At 57.4% G+C, this 26847-nt stretch overlaps 1 protein-coding gene across 1 annotated transcript; it reads right to left on the bottom strand.

Annotated features, from left to right (window-relative positions):
• Positions 1-508: 508 nt before the first annotated feature.
• On the bottom strand, positions 509-21629 carry LRPAP1 (LDL receptor related protein associated protein 1). Its single transcript, XM_070613441.1, has 8 exons — positions 21282-21629; positions 10950-11094; positions 7273-7397; positions 6131-6251; positions 5273-5431; positions 4443-4525; positions 2827-3003; positions 509-965 (listed from the first exon to the last, which is right to left on the bottom strand). The coding sequence occupies exons 1-8, from the start codon at positions 21492-21494 to the stop codon at positions 903-905; spliced, it is 1086 nt and encodes a 361-aa protein (XP_070469542.1). The 5' UTR covers positions 21495-21629; the 3' UTR covers positions 509-902.
• Between the last annotated feature and the right edge of the window lie 5218 nt (positions 21630-26847).

Here is a 26847-nt window from a genome sequence, read left to right as displayed (position 1 = left end):
CACATGCCGCCCGCTCTCGTCCACGGCCCTGACACCCAAAGGCCCAGCACCGAGCCCTGGCCTCGGGTTTTCTTATCACAACGGCTACTGGGTATCTGTGCTGTCAGCCCAGCATTGGCGCTGGCACCAAGATGTGGCCGACTGACACAGGAACGCCGTGCCCAGCTTGGGCCTCTTCCAGGCTCAAAACAGGACTGTGTGACCTGCTGACTTCCACCTCAGCTGTGAGAGGGCGCCGTCCCTCGGGGGAACTGGGCATGTCGCTGCTCCTACCACCCCCGCAGGCCTCAGGCCAGAGGTCACAGTCCCTTCCCCCTGCCTGGCCTTCTCCACCCTGTAATTTCCACTCCAACCCCAGGAGAGGTGACCGCTAAGGCCATCAGCCCTTCCTTCCCCACACGCTCTTGACAAGAATGGGGCCGTGGGGGCAGAAGAGGGCCCTTCCAGCCGCAGCGGCAGAGCGCTCACCGTGACCGACGTAGACACGAGACAGAAACACCACGTGACCTAATGACCCCCAATTCACACACGTCTATTTCCAGGACTCCGCACACAGGATTTCCAGGGCAGATTTATAAGATTTGACATGAACTGTCACCTGGCAGCGTAGAGGCCGCCACTCAGTCGGCAGCTGGAAATTACCGCTCTGGCCGGAGGCGAGTGTCGGCATTACTGGAGGGGAGGGCGCTGGCCAATCAGGGCTGCCAGGGCGACAGTGCAGGCCCCTGCCAGGCCCGGGCGGCACTTGAAGCAACCCTTCCCTCCTGAGGCCCCTGGGCCAGTCCCCATCACGCCTTCCGAGGTCCTGGTCACGTGAACGCCACCCCAAAGCACTGGATGGTCTCTGGGAAAATCCCTGAGCATCGTGCCTCCCTTCTCCTCACGCTGGGCTCCCCGGGCCATCAGAGTTCATTGTGGCGAGCTCTTGAAATGCGGCTGGACAGGTCCTGGAAGTGCTTCTTGACCTGCAGAGAGCAAAGGAGACCCGGTGAGGAGACTCACCCGGACCTGAGACGCACCGTCTAGAAGTGAAGCTCTGAGCTCCTAATCTTCCCGTCCAGTCACCCGCGCATCGGGAACCCGTCACGAACGCCACGAAAGCGGCTCAACACAAGCCAGAAACCGCCTGCAGAACCTAACAGACAGCTTGGAGCAGATCGTGCTGACAAAGAAGAGCGCTGTCTCAGTCCTCTCCCGTCACTTTCAAAGCCACGAAGGCAGTCGGACTCTTCTTGGCTCCTCCAGGGGTCCACCCTCAACAACGCGATGGCGGGCGGAGCCTCGTCAGCACCCACAGGCCAGGCTCAGCTCTCTGCAGCTTCTCCCAATCCTCACAGAGCCCTGCAGGCTGGTGCTGGGGGCAGAACCTGTGGAAGGTTCTGGTGCCTCCTCTCAGGGGCTCCCCTCCGACCAACTGGGCACTCCTCTGCCCTCGCCCCGTCCTCGTAAGCACCCGAGTCCAACCTACACGCATTTCCTAGCGACAGGGCATCTTTTTTGCACGGCCAGGTGAAGCCAGGAGCAGCTGCTCACTTGTCATCTTCCTCTGTCCTAGGGGAGGCCCCCTGAGCATTCTCGCGCTATGGTGCGAACTCTAGACTCGACCTCCCAGGCAACAGGCACTTGCTGCTCCCGCCATGCCTGCCAGACGCAGCTGCGCATCCACACACACCCCTCCTTCTCGGAAATCTTCCCTTATTTTATTTTCTAAGTGTTACTTACTTTTGAACACGTAACGCATCCCTGTAGTTCAAAATTCAAAAGGCACAGGAGAAGCTCCCTCCCAAGGCAACCCATTCCATCCCCTTCTAGAGTCTCCCGTGTGTCCGCAGCTCTTCTGGATAAAGGACCCTTCATGTTCTGATGCTGGGGGCAGGTGCCCTGATTTGTGGGCTCACCACAAACGACCTAACCAGCGCCTTGCAGGAGGACACCGGTCACCCTCATCTTGGCTGTTACAGAGCACGAAGCAGTGGCTGGCCTGGGGCCTGCACCACCTTGGGTGGCCCTGCCAGGTCAGGTGTCCAGCCTCGAGGGTCTAGAGACAGACCCCATGGATACAGAGCGTCCCCCAGAAGGGAGCCATTTCAGTCTCAGCTGTCCTCCACGGCTGTGTATCATCTGGGGTTCAAATGTCTCCCCATAATGCAGCTGATCCCCATCCGAGCCACACACACAGGATAACCCCGCTCGGCCAGCTGCTGCAGCCTTGAGCCGGTCCCTGTGTCCCGAGGCATGGTCTCCATGTGCATGGGGCCAAAGTCTGGAGAGACCGCTGCCTGCCGGGTGCACTTGGGAGACGCCAAAGCCATCACGGGCCACTCGCACGGGAGCGAAGGACCTACAGAACCAGTGACCAGCCACACATTTGGGGGCCAAGATGCTGGCTGTGCAGCTGGAAGAGCCGAGGCTCCAGCCCCACCCACTGGCCCCACCTGCGTGTGTGCACGCCACCGCCCTTGCTGGGTCACCACCGAGAGTGTGAGCGGTAGCGTAGGTGTCCCGGCGCCAAACAGGCCCAGAGGCAGGGGGTGGGAAGAGCTTGGAAGCCCCTGCCCCACAGCAGAGACCATGGCCCAGTCGCCCCCTCAGGATCGTGAAGCCCCCATGCAGGACGGGAGGTGGCTGCCTGTCTGACGCCTCCATGAGCTCCATGGGGCATGATGACCGCCTCCCCTTGCAGAGGAGGAAAGGAGGCTCAGGAAGGGGAGGCTGGTGCCCGCGGGGGCCGGGGAGGCAGACGGCTGAATCCCGGCCCCAGTGCGACAGTGCGCACCGGCCCCACAGAGCCCCAGTGGGAGCCGCCTTCTGGGGGCACACGCCCACCTTGTAACCCAGCTCTTTGGTCTTCTCCTCCAGCAGGGCGTACTTCTCCTTGTTCCGGCTGACGTGCTCTCTGTCGCCAAAGCTCTCCACGTGCTTCAGCTTTTCGTGAGAAACCTCCAGCTGCTTCTGGTAGTGGTTATGCTTTTCGATTTTGGCTTCAAAGTGCTTCAGCTCCTCCTAGACAGATGTTTAAACAAGTGAATTTCCCTAACATGCTCTTAACGCCCTCTGGGGCCCCGGGGCAAGCCTGACAACGGCTTCAGGAGAACAGTGCCGGCAGGCTGCAGTCTGGGGCAGGGACGGGGTCCTGCGGAGTGACGGGGTGCAGCACGGCACACAGGTGCTCCCATCTCTGAAGGCTGCACACACTGAGCCCCCTTCAGCATGCAGCCTGCTGAGGACAGCCCCGAGGGCTGAGTGGGGGCCGTGGCTCCGCCGGCCCCGCCGCCACGCCATTATGAAGCGGCACACGGAGAAATACTGAGCACCACTATCCGCCGACGGGTTGCCCTCCAGAACCCGACAGCGGCTGGGGGCCACACTCGGGCCACTGCCCCTCTGCGCCCTGCCTGACCCCTGACCTCGTGCCCTCTCGGTGATTGGCACCTGTAGGCATCTGGTTCCCTCCAGCCCTGACCCTATGTCCAGCCCGACACGTGGAGCTCGGGCTTTGATCCCGGCCACTCCTGCACTGTCCTCTCCTCCCCGTCCCACCCTGCCTGCTCCTCCTGCCCAATGTGCTCCTGGTCAGACGTCAAACCAGCAATTCCACCACAGTCCTAGTCTCGGTTAGCTGTCACTTCCTCCAGGGTGGGGCCAAGTGCCCTGCCCTGGGGCTGTGAGAGCTCAGCGACACATCCCTCTGAACCGCTCTAAGCTCTGAGAGGGGCCAACTGCCCATCCAGCTCAGGACAGAAGCCCAGCATAGAGACCTTTGCTGGACAAGCAATGACCTCCCTGTGTGTCCCGACATCACGTCTCTGTTCTCATCCGACCTGACAATTTTTTCAGAGGCTTCCCTGATCCCTCCGTCACTGGGGGCTGCTCCCTGCTCCCAGCTCCCGCCACCCCTTGGCTCCAGGCCGCACCTCTCAGAAGGAGCTCAACTCCACAGGCCCCAGGTGGAGCTCCCTGCCCCAGCAGACTCTGCCCTCCCTGGGCTCCTGTCCTAGGAAATGGCGGCTCCACACCCTCAGCCTGTGCCCTTTGCTGATCCCTGACCCACTGGCCTGTGGTGGCTTTGTCACAACAGGACCCACACTGAGGTGACACAGATACCCAAAGACCTTCTCCTCCAGGTCCACTGCCAGGGCCCCACGCAGGGTCTCCACAGCTCCTCCTCCAGAGACCCATCAACTCCCTTGCCTCCACGCACCCCAGTTCTCATACCCAGGACACCCAACGTGCAGCAGGTGCCCTGAAGCCACTCTCCACTCACTGGAGGCCTGCTCTGTCCCAGGATACACGCACGGTCCCCACATGCCACAACAGACGATGGAGGGACGGAGTGCAGAAAGGGACGAGGCCCAAGGGCCTTTCCCGTGGGATCAGAAATCCCGTAGGAGAGGCACTGCCAGCCGGCGCTGCTGAGGCAGGACGCTCTCGCGCCCCCTTACCCGAAACGACTCCAGCTCCTTCTCCGTAAAATTGGCAGACCTGGCCAGGTCCCACAAGTCGATCACTCGGGGCTCCTCAAACTCTGGCAGGACAGCAAAAGTCGTCTCAGGGACTGCGTGGCAGCACCCCCGTGACACTCAGGGGCCTACATGTCCCACCCAGCCCTGGGGACACAGGTGCATGTGTCTGAGCATGTGCATGTGTTCAGGGTCCTCAGACAGCAAACCCAGCATTCTTCCCACCCGCGTTCAGTCTATAGTTCACAGGACCCCGGGATGTGGCCTCGCGGACGCCCTCACCCGCCCCTTGGTCAAAGCCACTCTCCTCAGTGTGCACGAGCGTTTGCTGCACCTCGGAGAGGGCCTTCTCCCGCGGGACAGAGCTAACTTGGTGTGCTCCTGTGCACTCGAGGCCGGTGGGGCGGACGAGTGAGCAGGCAGTGTGTGTGGGGGCGAGGGGCAGCAGAGTCCGGAGACTGCGGGTTCCTCGGGGCATCCAGGGCAGGACTGTGTCCATCTGCCCACAGTCCTGGGCTGAGGCTCAGGCCACTGCCTGTCCTGGCGTAACCAGCAGTCCTGACTGATGCAGGGCCGAGGGAAGACTGACGGATGTCAAAGGGGTGGCATGGCCCCGAAGTGCAGCTGAGTGTGGCCACCAGAGAGAGGGGCCCAGGTGTGCTTGCAGAGAATGCAGAGACGGACAGGAGGGTGCCCACCCCAAGGCCCCCTGCTCCCACCCCACCCCCACAACCCAGGCCGGTTCTGGGTCAGAGGGGTGACTGGGGCAGACGGCCGGACTTCCTCCCCACCGGAGACGGCCCGGAGCGTACCGGACTCGGCGCCGTAGCCCTGGTGGCTGACTTTGCGCAGGCGGTCGAAGCCCTGGTTGATGCCCCGCAGGCGGTCCTTCAGCTCCGTGTGCTTGCTGTGCAGCACCTCCTCCTTGACGAGGCTCATGTCGGAGGGGCTGATGATGTTCTCCTGAATTTCTGCGGAAATGAAGCAAGTGCCTGATGATGACCTCCACTGGGGGGGTCGGCCCAGGGACAGCAGGACCTGAGATGGCCCTAAGATGCCACCCCACGGAGCTCTGCCTGAACCCACATGGCCGCGAGGGCAACCAATCTCTCTCGCTCCTGCTAGAGGCCCTGCTCCCTCAGCCGGCCTCTGCGGTTCTTACACGGGGACTGTCATCGCACGTCCGCTCAAAGGTGCAGACGTCAGCACACACGTTCCAGGACTGCCCTCTGCAGGGACGGTCCTGAGCTCAGCCAGGAACCCGAGGCTGACTGGATGCAGTGACCCCGCACCAGCCCTCCCACAGTTTGCTGACTTTCTGAGGGTGGGAAAACCACGGATTCTGGGTGAGTCCCGAGTCCAAAACAAGGGTGCTATCATAGAGGACCACAGCAGTCCAAAGGCGGCGACTGCGCGTTTGTGTGAGAGAGATGGCCAGTGGTGACTACATTACTAAACACACGTTTCGACCAACCAAACGTGCTTGTGCAACTGTCAAAAGCACTGACAGATCCCTAAACACTGAGATTCTCAGAGGGCTGGGTAGAGTCTTGAGAAAAAGGCAGTGGGCACCCCACCCCAACCCCATCTTCCCCTTCCCCCTGCAGCTCCATCCTAGAACATTCTGGAGCATTGTGGAGCCAGGGCTCACAGGGAGGCCATGGGAGTACCATCAGTTCTGCTCAGGGTCTCCAGCAGGACATTGTACTCATGAACTTTCTCTTTGTGGTGCTGAAACTCCCGCCATAGCTTGTCCAGTTCTTCACTGGAGAATTTCCCAGAGGTTTTTGCCTAAGAGGAAGACAATCTCGAGTGAACACCTGCCATGGGCCATGTTCACCCACCCACAGCTCAGGGTGCCCTGCTGTGGGCAGTGTTCACCTGGGGTCACACAGGTCATTGTTCCCGGGGGTCAGGGAGGACTCTTGTTCCCGTGTGAAGTGCTTGGGCCCTGTTCTCGCCCTGATGACCCTTTATCAGGGGGGTGGCAGGAAAATAACAACCACCGTCACCACTCCTGCCTGAACATCTCCAAGGCCAATGGGGAGACGGCCATAAAACTAGCCAGTTGTGGGGAGCACTGTCTCCTCCTAGGAGATGCCGCAGGCCAGTCACCTCATCGTCACCCCACCTGTCTCCTGGAGCTGTGCAGTGACACGTGGGTAACGCAGGTCCAGGGATCCCCACTCCTCAGCAGACATCCCCACCCTCCCTCCTGCTCCAGCTCCACCCTTGTGACCGAGGATGCTGGGCTGGTGCTGGAATTCTAAGGCTTGACCCTGCTCAGTGCGGTCCAGGCAGAACACGCTGAACAGGAGCAGTGGACGAAGGGGAGTGGAGCAATGAGCGCCTTGCTGCGGCCAGCCCAAACCACTGCCCGGTGGAGTGGCACCCACTGGAGGTTTGCACCCCCACAGGGAAGGGCGAGGGGTGGCCCAATGCCACCGACCAGCAGGTGAACACCCCCTTCTGAATCACAGAAACCGTCTACAGGATCAACCCTAAAACTAAATACAAGTGAACACGTGGCCCGTGTGACACTATGCGCCTGTACAGGCGGTTAACTACACGGGATTAAGCATGTCCTTGTACCGGAAGTTCTAATGGCTGGTACACCAAATAGAATTCCTTTGCTGAGAGGGCGGGTGCTCCGAACAGGAGAGAGACAATGACCACAGGAAGACGGCGTCCGGTTCATGAAGAAACCGCTGCCTTGGTGAGACCCCCCTGCAGAGCAGAGGCTCCGCGACAGCCCCCTTAACTCCCGACGAGAGGACACGAGCTCCAGGTGTGTGCATGCGCCGAGGGGTACCTTGTGCCACAGCTTCTCTAGCCTGGGGTCACCCAGGCTGTCCTCCTCGGCGCCGTCACTGAGGAAGTTGCTGGTCACCATGCGGGCGTCCTTCCTCCCGTCTAGACCGTACTTGGCCAGGATGACTAGGAGAGAAGCAGGGGTTACCCAACAGGGTCTTCCGTGTGAGGGACAGCCCACACCACTCAAGCTGGCCATGGGCCTGCTCCCTTCCTCCAAGTGTCCTTCCGCCCACTCTGGTTTTCTGGTGACCACTCAGGATATGGCCCATGGGGACAGGAGTGAACAGACCAGGACTCCTGTTCTCACCAATGGGTCCAGCAGCTTCAGGGACCCCTCAGACAGATGCCACCACATCGTGGTTTCCTACCGAACACACTTCGGGCCTGATGCCTGTCACACTGGGGTCACACTGCACCCAGTGGCATGTGGGCAGGTCTGGCTCAGACAGGAGTCGCCACCAATGGGGTTGTTTTTACTGGCTGGTTTCATGCCGTTTCCAAACCAACACCTGCAGCCCCGCTTCTGTCGTGGGGCGAACGCCAGTGAGCGTGGAAGAGGACGACAGCTCACGGGTGCACGGGTGGAGACCAAGGGGAGTTTTCTGCAGCCCAAATCTCATTCGTATTTGGAGGAAAAGATTTTCTAAAGGAGAAACTTCAGTGTCAGCAGCTCCCAATAAAAAGTTAACAGCCTGCTCCGGGCCGGTCAACATGGGACGGTGACCAAGGGTTACTTCTCAGTGAAGCTAGGACATGGCTCACCCCACAGCCCCTCTCCAGCACGGGGCCTGCTCTGCGGCTCGTCTCAGCACCCCGTCATCACCACACGACGTGGGGCAGGCCCGGGAAGCCGGCTTCGGGCATGGGACAGGATTCTGACCTCCAGCTGTGGCTCTCTGGGACAAGCCCTCTGCTGGATCCACCTGGAACTCTGGGCCCACCTGGGACGTTGGTGCCCTCCCAGCATCCCCTCCCATCCCGCACCCCTCCTTACTTGGAGGTGGGCTTGCCCGTTCCTCCCTGCTCTGAAGGGATGGTGTCCTCACTCTGGGCCTCCCTCAAGCTCCCAATCACGTCTCCCCTAGAAGTGGGGTGGCGGACTCCCCTTCACCCTGCACCCCACCCTGGCAACCCCTGGGGTCCCTGTCATTCAAGCCAGCAGCCCACCTGACCCAACCCTGACCCCTAGCCCCTCCTTTGGACCTCAACCACAATGCACACTGGACATACCAGTCCTAGCAGGGGGCATCATGGCCCACCTGCACACACCTCTACACGCCGCTCCTCATCCCAGGGGCCCACCCTCGGTCATGTCAGCCCTGGGGCCTGTGCTCAGCTGCTCCTGGAGGCTTCACTTTCCTGGTCTCAGTCTACACTGCCTGCATCTCAGAACTCACTCCACCTGGAAGCCTAGACTGGAGGTCTGGAGAATGACCTGTGAGGTGTATGCCCCCAGTGTCCCAGCCTGTGAGAGCTCGTAGGGTTCCTGAACATTCAAGATGGCCTGGGGTCTTTGCCCTAAACTGCAGAGGAGCCCCTCTACTGAGCCAGGGAGAGCTGCCTCAGGTGAAGGGACATGGTCGGGTGTGGGCCACACAGCTATGAAGCTCATGACACCGTGTAACTGCGATCTGTGTTTCATCACATGCAATTTACACCTTAAACACTATTTAGAAGAAAAGGTTGCCGGGTATCTCCCGTCCAGCAAGCTGGTGCCTGGCCCTGCCTCTGAAGTCCACTCAGCGGCCGTCCCGCCAGCCCCTCTGAGTTCTGGCGCACCCCCAGTGGCCCCCGAGCCTGGGGAGGAAGAGCAATGGGAAGCGGGCCCAACCGTGTCATCGGGCTCTCAGAGAGCAGCTGGCCCAGGTCCTCCAAGTCCGAGCCGAGAGTCCCAAGTCAGAGGCCAAAGGAGGCTGCATCAGACCCCGTCAAAAAGCAAGTCACCCAAGTCTGAGCGTGCCCTCAGCAGCCTGGACCGTGAAAGGCTCTGGATCCCAGCAGTGCTGGGTTCGGCATGAACTGGAGTCACAAACACTAAAGTGGAATGGAAGAGGCCCCACAGAGCACCCAGTGCAGCCTCCTCTGCTCATGGGCCCTGTCACGCCTCTGGGGTGCACCGGGGAGGGAGCACCACGCTGGATGGGGCGAGGCCAGCCCAGCCTGGGGCGCGCCGCAGCTCTGGAGGTGATGCAGCAAGCAGGACCCGCCTGCTCAAAGCCGTCGGCCAAGACAAGGGAGAGTCGATGTGGCTTGCTCCCTAAGGAGCTGGGGCATGGCCGGTGGACCAAACGTCTGGCGTGCCCATGACAAATCTGGTTACACTTGGATCTTCCCTTTCATGTCCCAAGCTCTGGCCAGGACCCTGCACCATGTGGACCCCTAGGTGTGGCATCAGCCTTGGTAACAGCCCGGGGTGGGGGCCTACGGGCCACACCCGGAAGATGGCTAGCCACTCGGTGAACACAGGTCTCCCAGAGCGAATGCTCGGGAGCGTCTGCTTCAGCACTCCAGCTCTTCTGGTCCAGGTCAATCTTCTGCCAGGTGACTTTGGCACCAACGTCACCCAAGCAGAAAACAGGGATGGCTCCACCTGGGACACGGACCTGGACATTTCTGGTCTGAAGGCTACTCCCAGGAGGACATGGCCTGGCAGTGGGAGTTTAGGGTGAAGGTGCCCTGGGGAGGGAGAGGACTGCTGGGCGACCTCTGTGCTCCCTCCTGCCCCTCCATCTTGGCCCTGGGCCACCTGGAATGCACGGGGCATGCGTGAGACGTGGGAGGGCTACAGCGCAGGCAGAGCAGACTCTGCAGCCACACGTGCAGCACCCACAGCCACAACCACTTGACCCCCCGACGTCTGGGCTCTGCAGGGAGCTGCACCAGGCGCAGAGTGGCCAGGGCACGCCCACGTGCCGTGGCGGATGGCAGGCCAGGGCGTGGTGGGTCTCCAGGCGCCAGGGCCAAGCAGGCGGGATGGTGACCTGTCTTCCTTCTACTCTCTGCTCTCCACCACACGGACGGCAGCAAGACCAGTCAGCTCGGAAGCGCCAGCCTAAAACACGGCTGACCGGAACGCATGGGAGCGCCTGGAGTCCAGCCTCCTCCTGCCAGGGCACTGCTGGCTCCTGGCTGGACTGAGAGGACGGCAGAGAAGGGGGTCTGAAAAACCTCCGGGTCCTGAGAACACGCATCTCTTGCACACTGGGCTGCCCGGGCAGATAATCGTTCTGTCTCTTCCTGATTATCAACAGCAACAAGCAGCGCACTGCATCCTGTTCTGTTAGGGAGCTATTTTCCTAACAGACCTGCAATGGCTCGCCCGTAACTTCCAGACCCCGGGAACACCCGCTTCCTCTTCCAGGCGACTGTGGGCATTGGCCGCCCCCAGCCTCCTTCCTGGGCCAAGCAGCTCCAGGGCCTTCAGCTGCTTGTGTGCTAATGCCCCAGACGCCCCTGGCCTGGCCCTCCCTCCTGTTTGCCAGAGCCCTCAAAACAGCCCAGCAGCCGTGCCCACGGCCGAGAGCTGCTCTGTCCTGGGAGGTGAGCCGCCGGGCAGGCTGCATTAGGACGGCCCCACTTCCGTCCTGTCCACCAACCAAGGAGTCAGAATGAGAAGCCAGGGCGATGGAGCCGGGGCGACCGCTTCCCTTCACGTGAAAAAGAAAAGAAGGATACCATTGAGATTGCGTCTAAGTTTAGCTTCTTTCTCCCCGTCTTCATCTAAGCCTTCAGCCTTCAGTTTCTTCCAGCTGAACTCATCCCTTTCTTGTATCTTCAGATCAGCGTGGAGCTCGGAGAGTTTCACAGGAGAGAGCTGAAGCTGTGGAGGGAGGGGAGAGGACACCTGACATCCCGCTGCGTGAGGAACCAACAGTACCACCCGGGAGACAAGTGGGAGACGGAGTCAGGGCCCAGACAGTCAAAGCCCTGCACAAGTCCCCATGAGAACTTTGAGGGGACCTCTGCCCTGCGGTGTGCAGACCACGGGCCTTCACACAGAGCCCGCTCTCCAGCCTCGCCTGAAGGAAGACCTGTCACTATGGCATGAAAGCATCTAGAAATCTCAAGGCCCTAGGGAGCCAATGCTATCAGCAGCCTGAGCACGCGGGCACGGGAGGCAAGGCTGGCCACCCCTTCCCCTGAGGGACGCCATCTCTAACAGCACACCCCAGCTTCCCAGCCTGGACCCTGGGGACACTCGTGGGGACCCGGCTCAATGCAGGGGGAGGATGCAGGGGCACGAACGTGGGACTTGAAGAAACCACCACCTTTTCCTTGTATTATGTAACTACAATAAAAAATAAACTACAACTATCAGAGAGGATAGGAGACTGGATTCACGGAAAACTTCCAAATGGAGAAAAAATGAATAAAAGCACAACTGGGGCCCCAGGGAGTGGCTGGGAAGCTCTGCCCCACGTTGCACTCTTCCCTCCGAGCAGGTGGCCGGGCTGGGAGCCGACAGACCGAGGGCCTCCGTGGGAACTCTGGGTCCTCACAGATCCTGCTCACCTGCTCAGCCACCGAGTTCCAGGCCAGCACCACCTCTGCTGGATGAAATGACACATGAAGGCTCTAGTTTGTTCCCTTAAACATGCAGCTTTAAAAACGAATTAGTTAACATGCCTGACAGATGCCCCCACCCCTGAGGGACTGGTTAATGACACCCCGGGGCTGCGGGGTGCGGGGCCCCCTGGGTAGCACTTCCGTGCCTCAGCTCCTTCAATGGCTGGTGCCGGCCCAGGCAGGCACTCCCCTGTGGATGTCCGCTCAGACACGGGCGAGGGTGCTGGGACCTGACCCCGGGCAGCCTGGCTGTCCGGCGGGAAGGGTCTGTTCCCAGGGTCTGAGCTGGGGCTGGACACACATGTGTGGATGTGTACGCATGCCCATGAGCACAGGAGGGAGGGAAGACACACCTGTGCCAGAACCTCTGACGCAAGAGTTTCAGGTCAGGGCAGGAAGGAAATTTCGAGAAAAACTGAAGGCTACCAAGAAGGGAGGACCACAGCGGCTGCAGGAGAGGGAGTGGCGGGGCGGAGCACGTCCACCCTGACCACCAAGGAGCACGGACAGGGGCCCCTCAACTCGGCCTCCCTGGGGCCAGACAGTTGCTGTGAACTGGACCGAATGCTGGAGGCCTGAGCTTGTGGTCCTGGGCAAAGTGACAATAAAGACTACAGACACTCAGCTGAACATCCTTCATCCACAATCACAACTTCAGAGTTGCCGTCCTCGTCTCACCGGCCCTCACTCAGGGAGCGGGTCTCTCCACCTGAGTGTCCTCAAAGGGACCCCAGGCCTCTGTGACAGGAGAATCCACCCCCACGCACCGGCTGTGATTGGCCCAGCAGGCGCACGCCAGCCCCAGCCCGTCAGCAGGCAGGCCACCCGGTGCTGGGAAGACATGCTTACTCCATGCCGTCCCGACCCCACTGCAGCTGACAGTGGCGGGAGCGCAGGACGAGGGTGCGGTCCGCATGCCCCAGCTTCAGCGGCGGTACCAGAGGAGGGTGTTTGCGTCCGCTGATCGAGAGAGCAGTGGGGCCGGAGGACTCGGGGCCCAGCAAGCTCTTCTCCTTCGCAGACACCCAATCCAGGAGATGAGCCAGGATTAAAGCTAAAAGCACCTGCAAGTCTGCAGGAGGCTCGATGCAGAGAAGAAAACAGTTTTGATTTCTGGTTTGTTTTTTTTTTTTGAGGAAGATTAGCCCTGAGCTAACATCTGCTGCCAATCCTCCTCTTTTTGCTGAGGAAGCCTGGCCCTGAGCTAACATCCGTGCCCATCTTCCTCTACTTTATATGTGGGACGCCTACCACAGCATGGCATGCCAAGCGGTACCATGTCCACACCCGGGATCTGAACCGGCGAAGCAGAACGTGCGAACTTCACCGCTGCGCCACTGGGCCGGCCCCTTGATTTCTGACTTTTTAAGAGAAGTGTGAAAGCTGACACTCTAGCTCCTGCCCTTCTGTTCTTACTCCCACCCTCAAAAAATGTCCTTACTGACTAGTTATGTGAAATGCTAAAAGTTATGACGTTGCAGTTATGGATACCAATGGTGCTAACTGGAAAGATCAAAGCATTCCAAATGCCAAAAAAACCCTAAAAAAAACCCCTGCAAGTTTAGCGGCTGATGTCTAAAACCACACCAGCGTCCCACGCTGTAAGAGCTGGTCAGACGCCACCTTCTCGTGAGCTCAGCTCCCGACTCTGACCTGCTCCTGGCTCGGTGTGCCGCGGCAAGCCGGGTCCTCAGTGGAGCTCAGGCTCCTCTTCATAAAGCAGGTTTGCCAAGATCTGCACTACCCAGAATGTGCCTTGGATGGTCACACCAGGATTCACGGAAATGGGTTGAGGGCAGCTTAGTGGGGAAGGCCACACCATGCCCACATTGTGACATCAGCATACTAAAGGTTCTGAGAAGTCCTGCAGCAAAGGACTATCAGCTCTGCTGAGCCCAGCTTCCCAAATCTACTGAATCTCAGACCGGTTAAGTTCTGCGAGGACCCAGATTCTCGAGAACAAGTCCTGGGGTGAGGGGTGGCTAAGGACATCCCGACAGCCCACGTCTGAGCTTGTCCTGAAGCTGGTCCCCACCAGAATCTCTCTGTGGCTCCAGCAGGGCCCTACCAGTCCCCCACTCCTTGGCCCCATCCTAGGAACACTGACTGACCAGAATGATGCACTAGCGACGCCAAACCACCTGTGTCTGGAGCTGCCTCCCCCACTCGTCCTCCGGGGCTCGCGCCCACCCCTGGGCAGCTCATTCCTCGGGGCAGTGCCAGGCCCGGGCACAAGGAGGCCCTAACCACAGGCTGACCCGCAGGGGCCAGTGAACCACTACCGATAACTGGATGGTGCCACAGCCCAGGCGACACGGCCAGCTCTGCCACCCCCCCTCAGAAAACCCCCACCCCTCACAGCTGTGCCAGGACCACCTTGCCCAGCCTCTGCCACACCTGACGCACGGGGTCCCACACATGGCCACGCTGGCTGAGTGATCCGCTGCCCCCGCGTGTGAGGAACTGGGGCTTCGAGGTGGCTGGGTGGCCTCAGCAGCTGGAGTGGGCCACCACCCTCCACTGGGGCAAGTGGAGAAGGCCAGCGGGATGCATGTACCGTGTGGGGGGTCCTCCTGTGAAGGCGCTGGGAAGTAAGGGTCCAGCGCCCTCTGGTGTTGCCATAGCTCTCGGCCCCTGCCCAAGGCAGCGGGAGGCAGGCAGAAGCCTCGGCTCCAGGCAGGCGTGAGCACTGACCCTGTGTTCTGTGGCCCCAGGCTCTGGGTCACCGTCCCCACCCCACGGGGACAGAGCCCAGGGAGGCTGAGAGGAGACCTGGACCTTTGCTTCAGCCCTTCCCGCTGACTCCTGTTGGCACAGCCAGACCAGCTGGAACATTCCACTGCACTCCTCTACTGGAACATTCCGCTGCCGAGTTTCACATGGCTGCCCCTGCCAGGGATCAGGCCTCAGCGCAGGCCACTGCCCAGGCACCCGAGCCCACGGTAGCGAGGCCCAGCCTGCAGGCGCTCCTGTGGGCACGCGGCACTCTTGGCGGAGGGGGTCGGTTGGAACCACCCAACATGCACGGGACAGCACAGCCAGCCGTTGACCACACGGTACAGGAACAGGGCCGCCACGCTTCTGAGGTTAAAAGCGTCACCATGATGACCCCTTTGGGGATGGCCCCGAGGAAGGGCAGAGCTCTCTCCTCGGAATCGCCCACAGCTACCGGGATCAGCACCCAGCTTCCGGGAGGCCTCTCGGGAGATGCCGAGGAGACCCGGGCCGCCCTCCCCAGGTCTGAAATCCGCCCAGAGCAGCTCCTCAACAGTACAAAGAGGGCACCAGGGCCGAGGACAGGACGGCCTTCTGATTCTATGGAAGTTTCTTTGACCTGCTCTGTGGGCTCGCACCCCCCCCATGGGCTCTCCTAGGGGCAGGTTCCTCAGGAGCCCTGGGCTCTCTCATGGTCTCAACCACCCCCCCGGGGCCGAAACCCTTCCATGCGAAGCCTACATGGATGCCCGGGGCTCCTCAAACAGTGCCCAGGGCGGGGCTACCTGGCTCCACCTGCCCAGCCAGCTCCCGGAGCTCCGTCCCAGGCTCCTCCAGGCCCGTTGCCTGGATGCCTGTCTGCTGGTGCTCTCAGGACCACCAGGACCGCAACCTCTCTGACTTGTGCGCTCCCCGGGGCAGACGAACTGGACGATGGATCTGAGAGTGCTGACTTCCCAGGAGGGGCGGCCCGGCACTGGGAGGTGGGCAGTGGGCAGGCAGAAGGGAGGGAGGCCCCTTCTGCAGGAAGAACAGGCTGGCACTGCGAGGCATTCAGCCGCATCTCTGTGCTTTGTGAGTGTGCTTTGTGGAGTGACAGGCTTGCTCCCGTTTCTGGTTCCCTGAACGCGACGTCTGGCTGCTCTGTTACTAGCCTCCTACTGAGTGGCGTCTCGTCTGCTGTGCTGCCCGGAAGGGAGCCTGCAGCACATCTAGGACGCCGAGGACACAGGCACTGAGGCCCAGGCCCCAGAGCGTCTCTGTGCAAGAGCAGGGCTCGCTCTGCCGTCACCGCCAGGGGCCTGCTCGCCGCAGGAGCTGCAGCTGGGGACGGCGAGGGCGGAGGGGCTGGCTCCCGGCCCTGTTCTCCATGGTCACTGCGACAGCAGGACGACCCTGGGTGTCCCTCTCTTGGGCTGCAGGAGAGGGACCTGGTGTCTTCTGACTGCCAGCTAGTTGCACCGCAGGGGGACAGATCTGACGACCTCGAGCTGGCAGACAAAGCATGGGCCTGGGGACCCAGTGACCCCTCACCTTCTTATCTGTCCACCTCCCCAGGGCCCCAGCGGAGTCAGCCCACCAACGTCAGGGCAGGAGCCCAGGGTGCTGCACACTCTGGTGCCCATCAGGGCCCGTTATTGGCATGCCCTCTCGAGTCCCTCCCTCTCTGCTCTGAGGCCTCTGGGGATCTAGACGACATGCCGCATCTCACAGAAAGCAGCCGTGATCTGGCGCTGACCTTCCCCTGAAACGGAGGGCCCGCGAGTTGATGCTGCAAATGCCCCCAGGCAGAGGTGCCCCAGAAGCAGCAGCCATCAAGTCCAGGCCAAAAAGGAGGAAAAGGAACAGGTCGCACGCAAATACCTGGCGTCCACTCTGCATTCTTTCAATTCTTCAACTGAAGGGTAAATGTTAACCCAACATGAGAAAAGAACTACTTAATAAAAACCAAATGCAAACAGAATCTGCCCAACACTAACAGTGAGGTAAACCATCACTAAGGACGAGACAAGCCGACAGGCGGGCAAGGAGGCGGCTGGTCAGAGACGAGTGTTTCCAGATGCTCCGGGGGAGCACCAAGGGCACCTGAGAGCCGAGCACTCTCTGAGGAGCCGCTCGGGCTGGCTGACCTGTCCTCCCGGACTGCTCTCAGACTGGAGGCGCCAGCACCATCGTGACCCGTCACACCCTCCTCCGCTGAGCAGCGCCACGTGCCAGGCGGAGGGCTCTGTGACTTTCAAGACAACTCTGGGCAGCCGGTTACACTGAGGCCCAGGGAGGTTAAGAAGCTGGCCCAGAGCTGGCCGGGGTATTTCACTCTTTCTGATGCTACTGTAAATGGGGCTGCTTTCTTACTTTCCTTCTCAGAGAGGTCGATGCTGGTGTACAGACAGGCACTGACTCTCGTGCGTTGATTTCGTATCCTGTAACTTCAGCGAGTTTACTAGCTCTAACAGTTTCTTCTGGAGTCTTTAGGGTTTTCTACATGTAAGATCATAACATCTGTGAACAGACATAATTTTACTTCTTCCTTCCCAATTTGGATGATTTTCATTTCTTCTTCTTGCCTAATGGCTCTGGCTAGGACTTGAAGTACCATGTTGAATAGAAGTGATTAAAAAAAAGGGCAAAGAACTTGAATATTTCTTCAGACAACACACAAATGGCCAAAAGGTCTATGAAAAGGTGCTCAACGTCACCCATCACCAGGGAAATGCAAATCAAGACCCCCACGAGGTATCACCTCACACCTGGCAGGACACATTATAAAAAAAACAAAACAGGAAACAACCAGCGCTGGTGAGGATGTGGGGAAACCGGAAGCCTTGTGCACTGCTGATGCGAACGTAAACTGCTGCAGCCACAATGGAAACTGCATGGGGCTCCTCGAAACTCAACACAGACCTACCACGTGATCCAGAACCCCACTTCCGGGTACGTGTCCAAAGGAAGTGAAATGGGAATCTCCAAGAAATGGCTGCACCCCCATGTTCAACACAGCATTATTCACGACAGCCAAGACGTGGAAACAACCTAAACGCCCACTGACAAATAAATGGATAAAGAAAATGTGGTATAAACACACAATGGAATATTATTCAGCCTCAAAAAAGAAGAAAATCCTGCCATTTGTGACAACATGGATGAACCCGGAGGATATGATGCTGAGTGAAAGGAGCCAGACGCAGAACAACAAACACTCCCACGTGACACTCACGGGAAGAAGCTCAAACAGCCAAACTCAGTGAAGCAGAGTGGAAGGGTGGTGGCAGGCGCCGGGGGGAGGGAGTCAGGCGGTATTGGCCAAAGGGCACAAAGCATCAGTTCTGTGAGACGAGCAAGCCCTAGAGGCCTACGCGCAGTAGGGTGCCTATGGTTAACAACACTGCCGTGCGTCAAGATGCACACGTTAAACACGCACAGCTTTTCTGATGCCGATCACATCTCAGTAGAGTGGTAAAAGAAAACGTCACCCCGGCCACAGCTCTGCGCTCTGGCTGAGCGACGGTGTGCAGAGCACAATCAAGGAGGCTGGGCGTCGTGCTGGCACCAACACTGTACCTGTGCCCACGGGGACCTGGGAGCCCACATCCACCTCGAGGCAACCTCCCACCCCCCGTCTTACTCTCATCGTGTACAGTGAGTGAGCTCCAAGGACAGAACCCAGCTCCACTCATCCCCCAGCCGCTGGGGGCACATGTGCAGACGATGCCCAGTCCCTGGCCTGCCCTTCCTGAGGCCTCCCTGGAGCGAGGGGTGTGGTGCCTGCGTACACACAATGAGGGAAGGGAAACAGGCCACGCGGGGGAAAGTGCATTCAGACACAACCCCCTCTTCCTGCCCTCCTACCTCGGAGGAGAAGACATGCTTCAAAATGTTTTAATCACCGGTGTCAGGATGACTAAATCCCTGACGGGAGCCTGGAGCTCACAGAACCAGGCCCCTGAGTGTTCTGCCGGGGCACCCCGTGGCCCTGCTCGGGATGCCCCCACATCACAGCACGGGGCATCCAGACGACCCCATGCCCATAGAGGCACCCCGAGAAGACTTCTCACCGTTTTACCCAAACCCCAAGGCTCCACAGACAGCCCCCGGCCCCACTGCTCAGGAGTCTCGCAACAGCCCGGAAAATGTCACGAGACCCACGAGGCTGGGCAAAAGCAACCCTGGCTCCCGAGGTCTGGCCCAGAGCCCTTCCATGCACTCCCATCAAACAGGAACTGGGTAATTTCACAGAAAGTCAAGATTTAAGATGCGGGGATGGGATGGAGCAACACGAACCGTTCCCCGGTCCAGTCTCAGGGGACGGGAAGGGAGTTTCAGTGTCTTCTCAGAAGTCCCGAACTAGGGCACCAACCCCGCCCCGTAAAACATGGGCTGGAGAGAGAGGACGAGGCAAGTAACTTCCTCAGACTCCTTTACCCTATTTATGTGATACGCCATATATCCTACGATACGCTGTACATGATACACCATGATATCATTTTGTATCTAGAAAACGAAGACACTGGATGTTTTCACAGAGCAAATTATCAAAAAGGCTGAGAACACTGGTGTGCAAGGTGTGCCATGAGACACTTCTGTGGCACCGGCCCAGGCTCTCTGAGCAGCAGGAGTGCTGATTCTGAGCCGGGCACTGCCTGAGGCCTACACGCAGCTCGCTGCCCAGGACAAGCTCCCATTGCCGCCCTTAAAGCTCCCACTGTCTAGGAGGAGGACCAAGATGAGCCTGCCTCCAAGGGCGAGGCTCTCCGGAAGTGGGGAGGGACACGGAAAATGCCACCAGGCATAAACGCCACCTGGAGGACCCGCGCATTTTGTTCAGCAGAAAAGACCTGCACCTGCGATTGCAGAATTTCAGGACTTGGGCGGACCAGACAGGTCATCTAGTTCAAGGACCGGCCATCCAAAGCCGGGACAGGGCTGGGGTTCCCGGAGCAGAGAGAGCAGGGGATGAGGCCCTGAGACTGACACAGGTCACGCCTGGACTTCGCAGGTGAGAACGTGGGGGACGTCCAGGTGCAGTGAGGGCAGGTGAGCAGCCAGGAGATGCGAGGAAGCCATCCAGACTGACACATGCAAAGCAGCATCTGCCAACAAGGTGGGTCGGACCAGGACGCACTGCAGGCAGGTGGGAGGCAGGGGCGGGCTCTCTGGCACAAGAGTGCATTTCCAGACACGACCTCAGATTCAGTGAGCCAGTCCCTCCTGTTCCCAAATGCTCAGCAGCTGTGCGGGGCACCCACCACAGGGGGCTCTGGGGACGGATCCCTGGGCCTCCCCATCACTTCTGTTCTCTACGGCCACATCCAAATCCAGGTGCCCCCAGCCCCTCCTGAGCCCCTCACTTCAAGAAGCCTGCCTGCCTCTCCAGCCCAGAGTGCTCTCGCTCACCTCTGCAGGCTGAACACCCAACGGGCCTTGACAGCTGGGCCCCTCAGAGAGTCCTCAAGGACACTAGTCTGGGAACAGCACTGGGCCCGGGAGAATCTCTTTAAGGGCCTGTGGAGCTGATGCTCTTGGCACGGATCCCACCCCCCCAGCGCCCCTGCAGTCTTCTTCCCCGCCCTCTCCCACCCCTTCTCCCCTGCCAAAGTCTCTCCTCTTTCTCCTCCAAGACTTAGTCCTTATTTTGCAAATGTTTTACTCTCCTTCTCAAAGATTCAGGAATGCATAAAACTGGAAGGCTGGATCTAATCTGACCCCCTTCACCTTAGATACTGAGGCCGGGAGGGGCGGGGGCGTAGCCTGTAAATACCTTTGCCACTCAACACACACCCTGCCTAACAAATGAGTGACCGGTATGTGAATGAGAGCGGCTGGTCCAGGGTCACACACCCATTAAGAAAGTGTAGTCCCAATTCTGCCCTCACAGGCTGAGTGACCTTGGGGATGCCCTCTACCCTCCAGGCCTCCTTATCTTCATCTGTAGAATGCGAGTCAGATGAGAGCACTCCTCAAGTGTAGTGCTCTTTGTGTTCTAAACTGAGCCCTCTCCTCTCACCTCACCAGGTCCTCTCTCCCCAGCTAACAACAGGCCTGCTGCTGGGATTTCTGCCGTCCCGGGACACAGCTTTGTGCCCAACACTACGGCTGTTTCTGGTTTCTCCACACAGGGAGGTGGAATGTAAGAGAGGAAGCACAGACCTGAACGGAGGAGGCCTGAGGTCGAGCCTGGTTCTGCCCCTGACTCTGGAGAAGTCACTCAGCTCAGCAGCAAACACTGGGCCGGCATGCAGGGAGGGGTCTCAGCCTCAGCTGCAGGGGGAGGGGGCACTAACTGGCGGGGGCAGCCCCTTCTGCACCAGCACAAAGGCCTCCCCAGTCTCGGCCTGAAATCATGAGTCTGGGTCTCTCTTTCCAAGGCAGGGGGGCAAGGGACATCCCTATCTACACTTGGGGGCGGGTCTAAGGACTGTAGGCACCACCTGTCAGTGGGAGCTTGGGCCAGGCACTCCATCCATCTCTTGAGATCAGAGGAGACTCTGGCCCCGCGGACCCCCGAGAAACAGGAGGCCCTGGCCCCGTGTAGCCCCAGATAAAAATGACACTGGCCCCGAGCACCCCAGAGACAGAAGTGACGCTGGCCCTGCAGACCCACGGGATAAAGGAGGCCCTGGCCCCGTGGACCCGCAGATAGAGGTGACCCTGGCCTCGCGGACCCCCGAGACAGAGGTGACCCAGGCCCCGCCGACCCCCGGGTGGAGGAGGCCCCACCCCGCTCACCCGCCGGGCCTTCTCCCACAGCTGGTTCAGCTTCTCCATGCGGAACTCCCCCCCGGGGTCGCGCTTCGGCGACAGCTCGGGCTCATTCTTCTCCCGCGAGTACTTGCCGCCGTGGCCCGCCGCCGGCAGGGGCCCGAGCAGCAGCAGCAGCAGCAGCAGCAGCAAGAGCGGCGGGAGCCCGCGCGACACAGCTCGGACCCTCCGCGACGCCATCTTCCTCTTCCAGCCGCCGAGACCCCGCGCTGCCGGACGGAAGAGGCCCCGCCCCGCCCCGCCCCGCCCCGCCGCGCCGCCTCCTGGGAGTTGTAGTCCCTTCCCGCGCGGCCGGCCCGGGCAAGGCCTCCGGCGGACTACAAGGTCCGGGAAGCCCTGCGGAGGCACGTGGACATTTCCTAGGCAACCACGCCTCCGCCTCGTGACGCCCGGCGCCCCGCAAGCCCTTACAGCCAGGGTTGCCCAAACTGGGATTGCGGAGTTGAGAGGGGACCCAGCCGCCCAGACCCCGGAATCTGGAATGACAGGAGGCCCGTTCCCCTCCACTCTGTAGAAAGAGTACACAGTTCAGAAATCGGGACAGTGTCTGGCTGTTCCTTAGACCTTCTCTGTCACCTGCATTGATAGGGAATCTTCCTTGTCATTACGGGCTTCATCAAGGTGGCCCTGCTTGGCGCTCAGGAGTAAATGTCGCTGCTGTCAGGAACCTGGAAACCACCTGGCTGACTCCTTCACTTGACGGGAAGAAAAGCTGAGGTCCAGGGAGTGCCCTGGGCCTTCTCGCTGCTGTCCCCATGACCCAGGGAGCGCGGGCACCCCAGCAGCCTTTGAACTGCCTCCCAAACACTGACCCTCCGTGCACTTTTTCTGTAGGCATTAGAGAGATTCCCGCACCTGCCTCATCTCTTCCCACCCCCTAACGTTTTAGTAGATCAGCGAAATTCAACATAGCCAACGTGTTGGGGGCTGGGCTGGTGAGCCGGTGAGCGCCCTGGAGGCAGAGTGGGAAACAAAGGGAGAGAGTGAGATGGGAATTGCTGTCTTCAAGTAGCTTGAGACAGAGGGTCGAGTAGAGGCACCAACTAGGTGCTTTGGGGCTTAGAGAGGGACAGGGTGAGTCCATCTGGTAAGGATGACCTGAAAGGCCTCCCAAGGTGGTGGACTGTGCCTTCGAGGAAGGGCATTCCAAGTGGAGGGACAATGAGGACAAAGTAAGGGGGTGAAGAACACCTGGGCATCTTGAGAGGAATTGATATTCAGTTACTTTTAAGTCATACCCTGTGTTGTTCCAGAAAGGGTTTAAGGTGCCTGGGATTAAGGAATGATTTGCTGTCCTTTCTGCCTGGTGTCCAGTATCTTGAGAGCCATTGTTTCATATATTTTGTCCAGTTGTTTTGTTGTTTCAGGCAAAGGGATAAATTCAGTCCCTATTACTCCATCTTATCCAGAAACACAATTTCCCAGCTGCTAGCCTGTTAATATTTAATACACTTATCCTATTTGTTAGTTAGGTTAGACTAACTACTGTGACAAACTCCAAAATGCATAACGGCCCCGAGAGGATAGATGTTTACTCTTACTCCTCTTCAAATCTGAAAGGCAGACGCTTGTGATCAGCAGGCAGTTGTCCTCCAGGTGGTGATTCAGGGGTCCAAGCTGACCCATGTTCAACACGGGCCTTCCGAGACTGCTTCCGACGCAGAAGGGGACGGAGCATCGAGGAGCTCACAGGGAACGTGGGAGAGAGGCCAGGACTGTCACTTCTGCTCACCTTCTACTGCCTAGAAGCAAGCTTGTGGCCACACCTGACTACAAGGGAAGCTGTGAAACTCTGTGTAGCTGTGTACCCAGGTGGAGGGAGGGCGAGTGCTGTGGTCAGCTGGCCCGAGTTTTTCTTAGACTGCCTGACTGAAGAGCTAATCCAGGGCGATCGTGGTGCTACTTCCCTCTGGGTTTTTGGTGGATATCATGGACTGCAGATCTCAAGGCCAGTGACCTTCCAGGTCCTGGAATCATGAAGCCAAAAATTCACAGACCGAGAATGCGTCAGAGCTGTAAGGGTCCATAATGATCATCTATTTGTACGTCTTTGTTTCACAGACACGTGAGTGGTAAATAGAGGCCAAGAGATGTGGTTCGACTGACCCAAAGTCGCATAATTAATTAATTAGCATTCTTGTCCTGATAATGTCAGTATCTCCCTTTTGGCCCCTATGCTTTTAAACTCATTTCCTTAGGAGTCTAGCCTCAAAACAGCAAACAGAATTAGCCTTTTAAACATACGTCAGATCAAGAAAATTGCAGACCCATATTCTCCATGAACACAGACACAAAATTCCTTAACAAAATGTTAGCAAATCAAATCCAGCATTATATAGATATATGAATAAGTGTGGCTTCATATTTGAAAGGTAGTCAATGTAATTTTCCTCCTTAATGGAATAAAGGAGAAAAAAATAGCATAACATTCTCAATAGGTGTAGTAGAACGACTTGACCAATGTCATCAATCGCTCGTCTGTGAGAACGTCGCTCAGCAAACTTGCAACAGAAGGGGGCTCTTCCACTTTGATAAGAGGCAGCGACACAAGATGTGCAACTCACATCACACGTAGTGTGAAATGCTCAGCACTTTCACCCTAAAATTAGAAAGCACGCAAGAATGTTCACTTTTGTTACTAATATTCAACACACCACTTCATGCCCCCTAGAACAGCCGAAATTAAATAGATCCACAATGTAAAATATTGGAAAGAATATAAAGCAACGGAAACTCTATACGTTGCTAGTAGATGTGTAAAATGGTCAATCATTTTGTGAAACCGTTTTTCAGTTTCTTATAGAATTAAACAAACATCTATTCTATGATGCTGCAATTCAACTCCTGGGTTGTCCAAGAGAAATTAAAACAGATACCTGCAAAAAGACGTGTACAAGAATGGTTTGGGCAGCTTTATTCATAATAGACAAAGACTGGAAACAACTCAAGTACCCATAACGGGAGAATGGATAAATTGTGGTATATGCATGTAATGGAATACTACTCACAAAAAGAAAAAAACAAAATATGAACTACCGCTACATGCAGCAATATGGAAACATCATTATGAGTGAGATAAACCAGAAACGAAAGAGAGCACAGTGTACGATTGCATTTTTCAAAGGCAAAAGTAATCTAAGGTACTTGAAATCAGAACATTGGTTGCCTATGGCTGTGAGTGGGGGGCCCGGCCATTAACTGGAAGGAAGCACAAGAGAACTTTCTGGAGTGATGGAAATGTTGGATGTCTTGACTGGGATGTTGGTTACAGGAGTGTATACGGTTGTGAAAAATCAATTACATGTTTAAGATCTGTGACCTTTGCTACATGTAAAGTTTATCTTAAGACAACACACACACCATCACACCCCATCACACACACATGGGGACTGAGTCATCCTGAACTCTAAGTGCAGAGACCCTCATCTGAACCCCTGCTCAGCTCTCAGAACACTGACAGCTGGGTCCTCAGCCTCCAGACAGGAGACTAGAAGAAATGTTTCCTTTGAATTGGGCCATCTCAGCAGGAAAGAATCAAAGATATGGACACATGGGTAACCCAACATGGGGCCCGCCAGGGTGCACCTAGAGTGAAGCTCTGTCAACAAACAGCATGTGAGTGTGCAGGGCTTCCTATCAGCTCTTAAGTCCCCTCCTCCTTCTCATGAGCAGTCAGCTAAAGATTCCTGAGAATCTGGGGAGAGCTCCTAGTGGGGAAGAGAGAGACTGAAACAGACAATAACCACCAAAAAGCAACTGGAGAAAACAAGATTCCTGCAGGGAAAGAAAAGGGGAAAATGACAATACTATCCTCACAGAGATAGGAGAAGACTCATGGAGCACACACGTGTGCACGATTAGAGAATTATATATAATATTACAGAAGGAAAATATATAGCCTTCAGAGAACAAAGGAGCTATTGGAAAATAAAACCATGATAGCAGAAATGAAAAACCAAATAGAAGGATAGGAAGATAACATTGAAGGAATCTCTGAAAAGCAGATTGAAGTAATGCAGAGATGACAAATAGGAAAGAACAGACAAGAAAAAAATAGATTTCCAGTTTAGGACACCTATTATTTGATTAACAGGAATTTCCAAAAGAAAGGACAGAGAAAATGAGGAGTGGTAGAACTATCAAATAATCCAAGACAAATTTCCAGACCCAAAGGCATAAGTTACAGGTTGAAAGGACCTACCAAGCAACTCTCACAATGAATGAAAATAGACCCACACTAAGGCACATTAGTGCAAAATTTCAGAATATGGAGGGCAAAAATAAGATAACGTTTTAAGGAGAAAAGCTAATAAATGGGAAGGGTGTAGAGTGTCTTCAGACTTCTCAACAGCAACCCAAAGTGAGAAGGCAGTGGAGTAGTAAATTCAGGGCTCTGAAGGAAAATGACCTCCAACCTAGAATTCTATACCCAGCCAAACTATCAAGAAAGTACATACGTGCTTAATGAGAGTCTCTTAGTAAAGCCATTTCAGACATGCAAATGCTCCACCAAGAAATAAACCAAGAAAGAGGAAGACAAGGATACAAGATCCAATATGGAGTGCATGTGGGAAGGAGGGAGGTTAAGGGAATCCCCTGAGAGCCTGAGGGGACGGCAAAGGGAGGATGGCCAGCTGCAGGAGAGACAAGTTTCTACTGGAGCAGCGTGACTCAGGAGACGGCTGGTCCAATGCTGTCAGTACCATTGTTCCACGTTTCTAAACCTACCGAAAGAAGGCCCAGATTCTCCTGGGTACTTGTCTTCACCATGTGCCCTCCAGTTCCTGCTTTTCTTTCCATGCCCTGAGACCAGTCCATCCTGTGTGTGTATCCCTCTGTCTTGCTCCCGGAGCTAGAGGTAGGTCTTGGTGGGCTTAGAGCAATACAGTCCAGATGGGCCAGCCCCCAAGAGCAGATCCTGGTGGTCATCTGGGACCTGGTCCTCAGCAGAGCCTGCAAGCACCTCAGTTCTGTGAACTCTTGTTTTTCCCTTGCCCCCTGGTGTTTCCAGAAAGGGCTCTTAAAACTCACAGGGAAATGGAAGCCAGATTGGAACCAAAGCCTCTCCTGGGAACCTTCATCTTGCAGTGGCACCACTACACTTTCTTACGTAGCCATGGCTGCCTGTGCTGCTCAGTGCTCCAGAACTAAGCTATCTCTGATAGACGGATACATACCTAGTTGGTCAAACTCTAAGGAAAGGCAAGGGGATGGTTAAAAGTTGGAATAGTGGTTATCTGGGCTGGGGAGGAGGAGGACGTGACGGAGGTGGACACAGAGAAGCTTCTCATGTGCTGTCCACCTTGTACTTCTTAACCCGGGTGGTGGGGGCACAGGTGTGTGTCTGTCATTAGTCTTCAAATTGGGCGTACACGTTTTACACTCCTCTGTGTGCATTACGTCAAAATAAGAAATCTTCATTTTAATGAGTGAACACACTCAGTGAATGCCTGGCACAGAGCAGGTGCTCTGGGTGAGGGCCATCAGGTTTCTCTTCTCCTGGGCTTCTCCTCCAGGGCTGGTCATTGTTTTC

Source organism: Equus przewalskii, chromosome 3, assembly GCF_037783145.1.
Source record: "Equus przewalskii isolate Varuska chromosome 3, EquPr2, whole genome shotgun sequence".
NCBI classification, from domain to species: Eukaryota; Metazoa; Chordata; class Mammalia; order Perissodactyla; family Equidae; genus Equus; species Equus przewalskii.
The sequence above is the reverse complement of the archived record's forward strand: the minus strand, read 5'-3'. Positions and strand labels throughout refer to the sequence as shown.

Bases quoted from the DNA above. Each gene is read 5' to 3' on its own strand.
- LRPAP1 (XM_070613441.1), bottom strand. From the start codon at position 21,494: ATGGCGTCGCGGAGGGTCCGAGCTGTGTCGCGCGGGCTCCCGCCGCTC. The intron at 6,252-7,272 runs GTACCCCTCGGC...TCTTCCTCTTAG, and splicing joins TAGAGAAGCTGTGGCACAAG to GCAAAAACCTCTGGGAAATT. The intron at 4,526-5,272 runs GTACGCTCCGGG...CTGTCCTGCCAG, and splicing joins GGGCTACGGCGCCGAGTCCG to AGTTTGAGGAGCCCCGAGTG.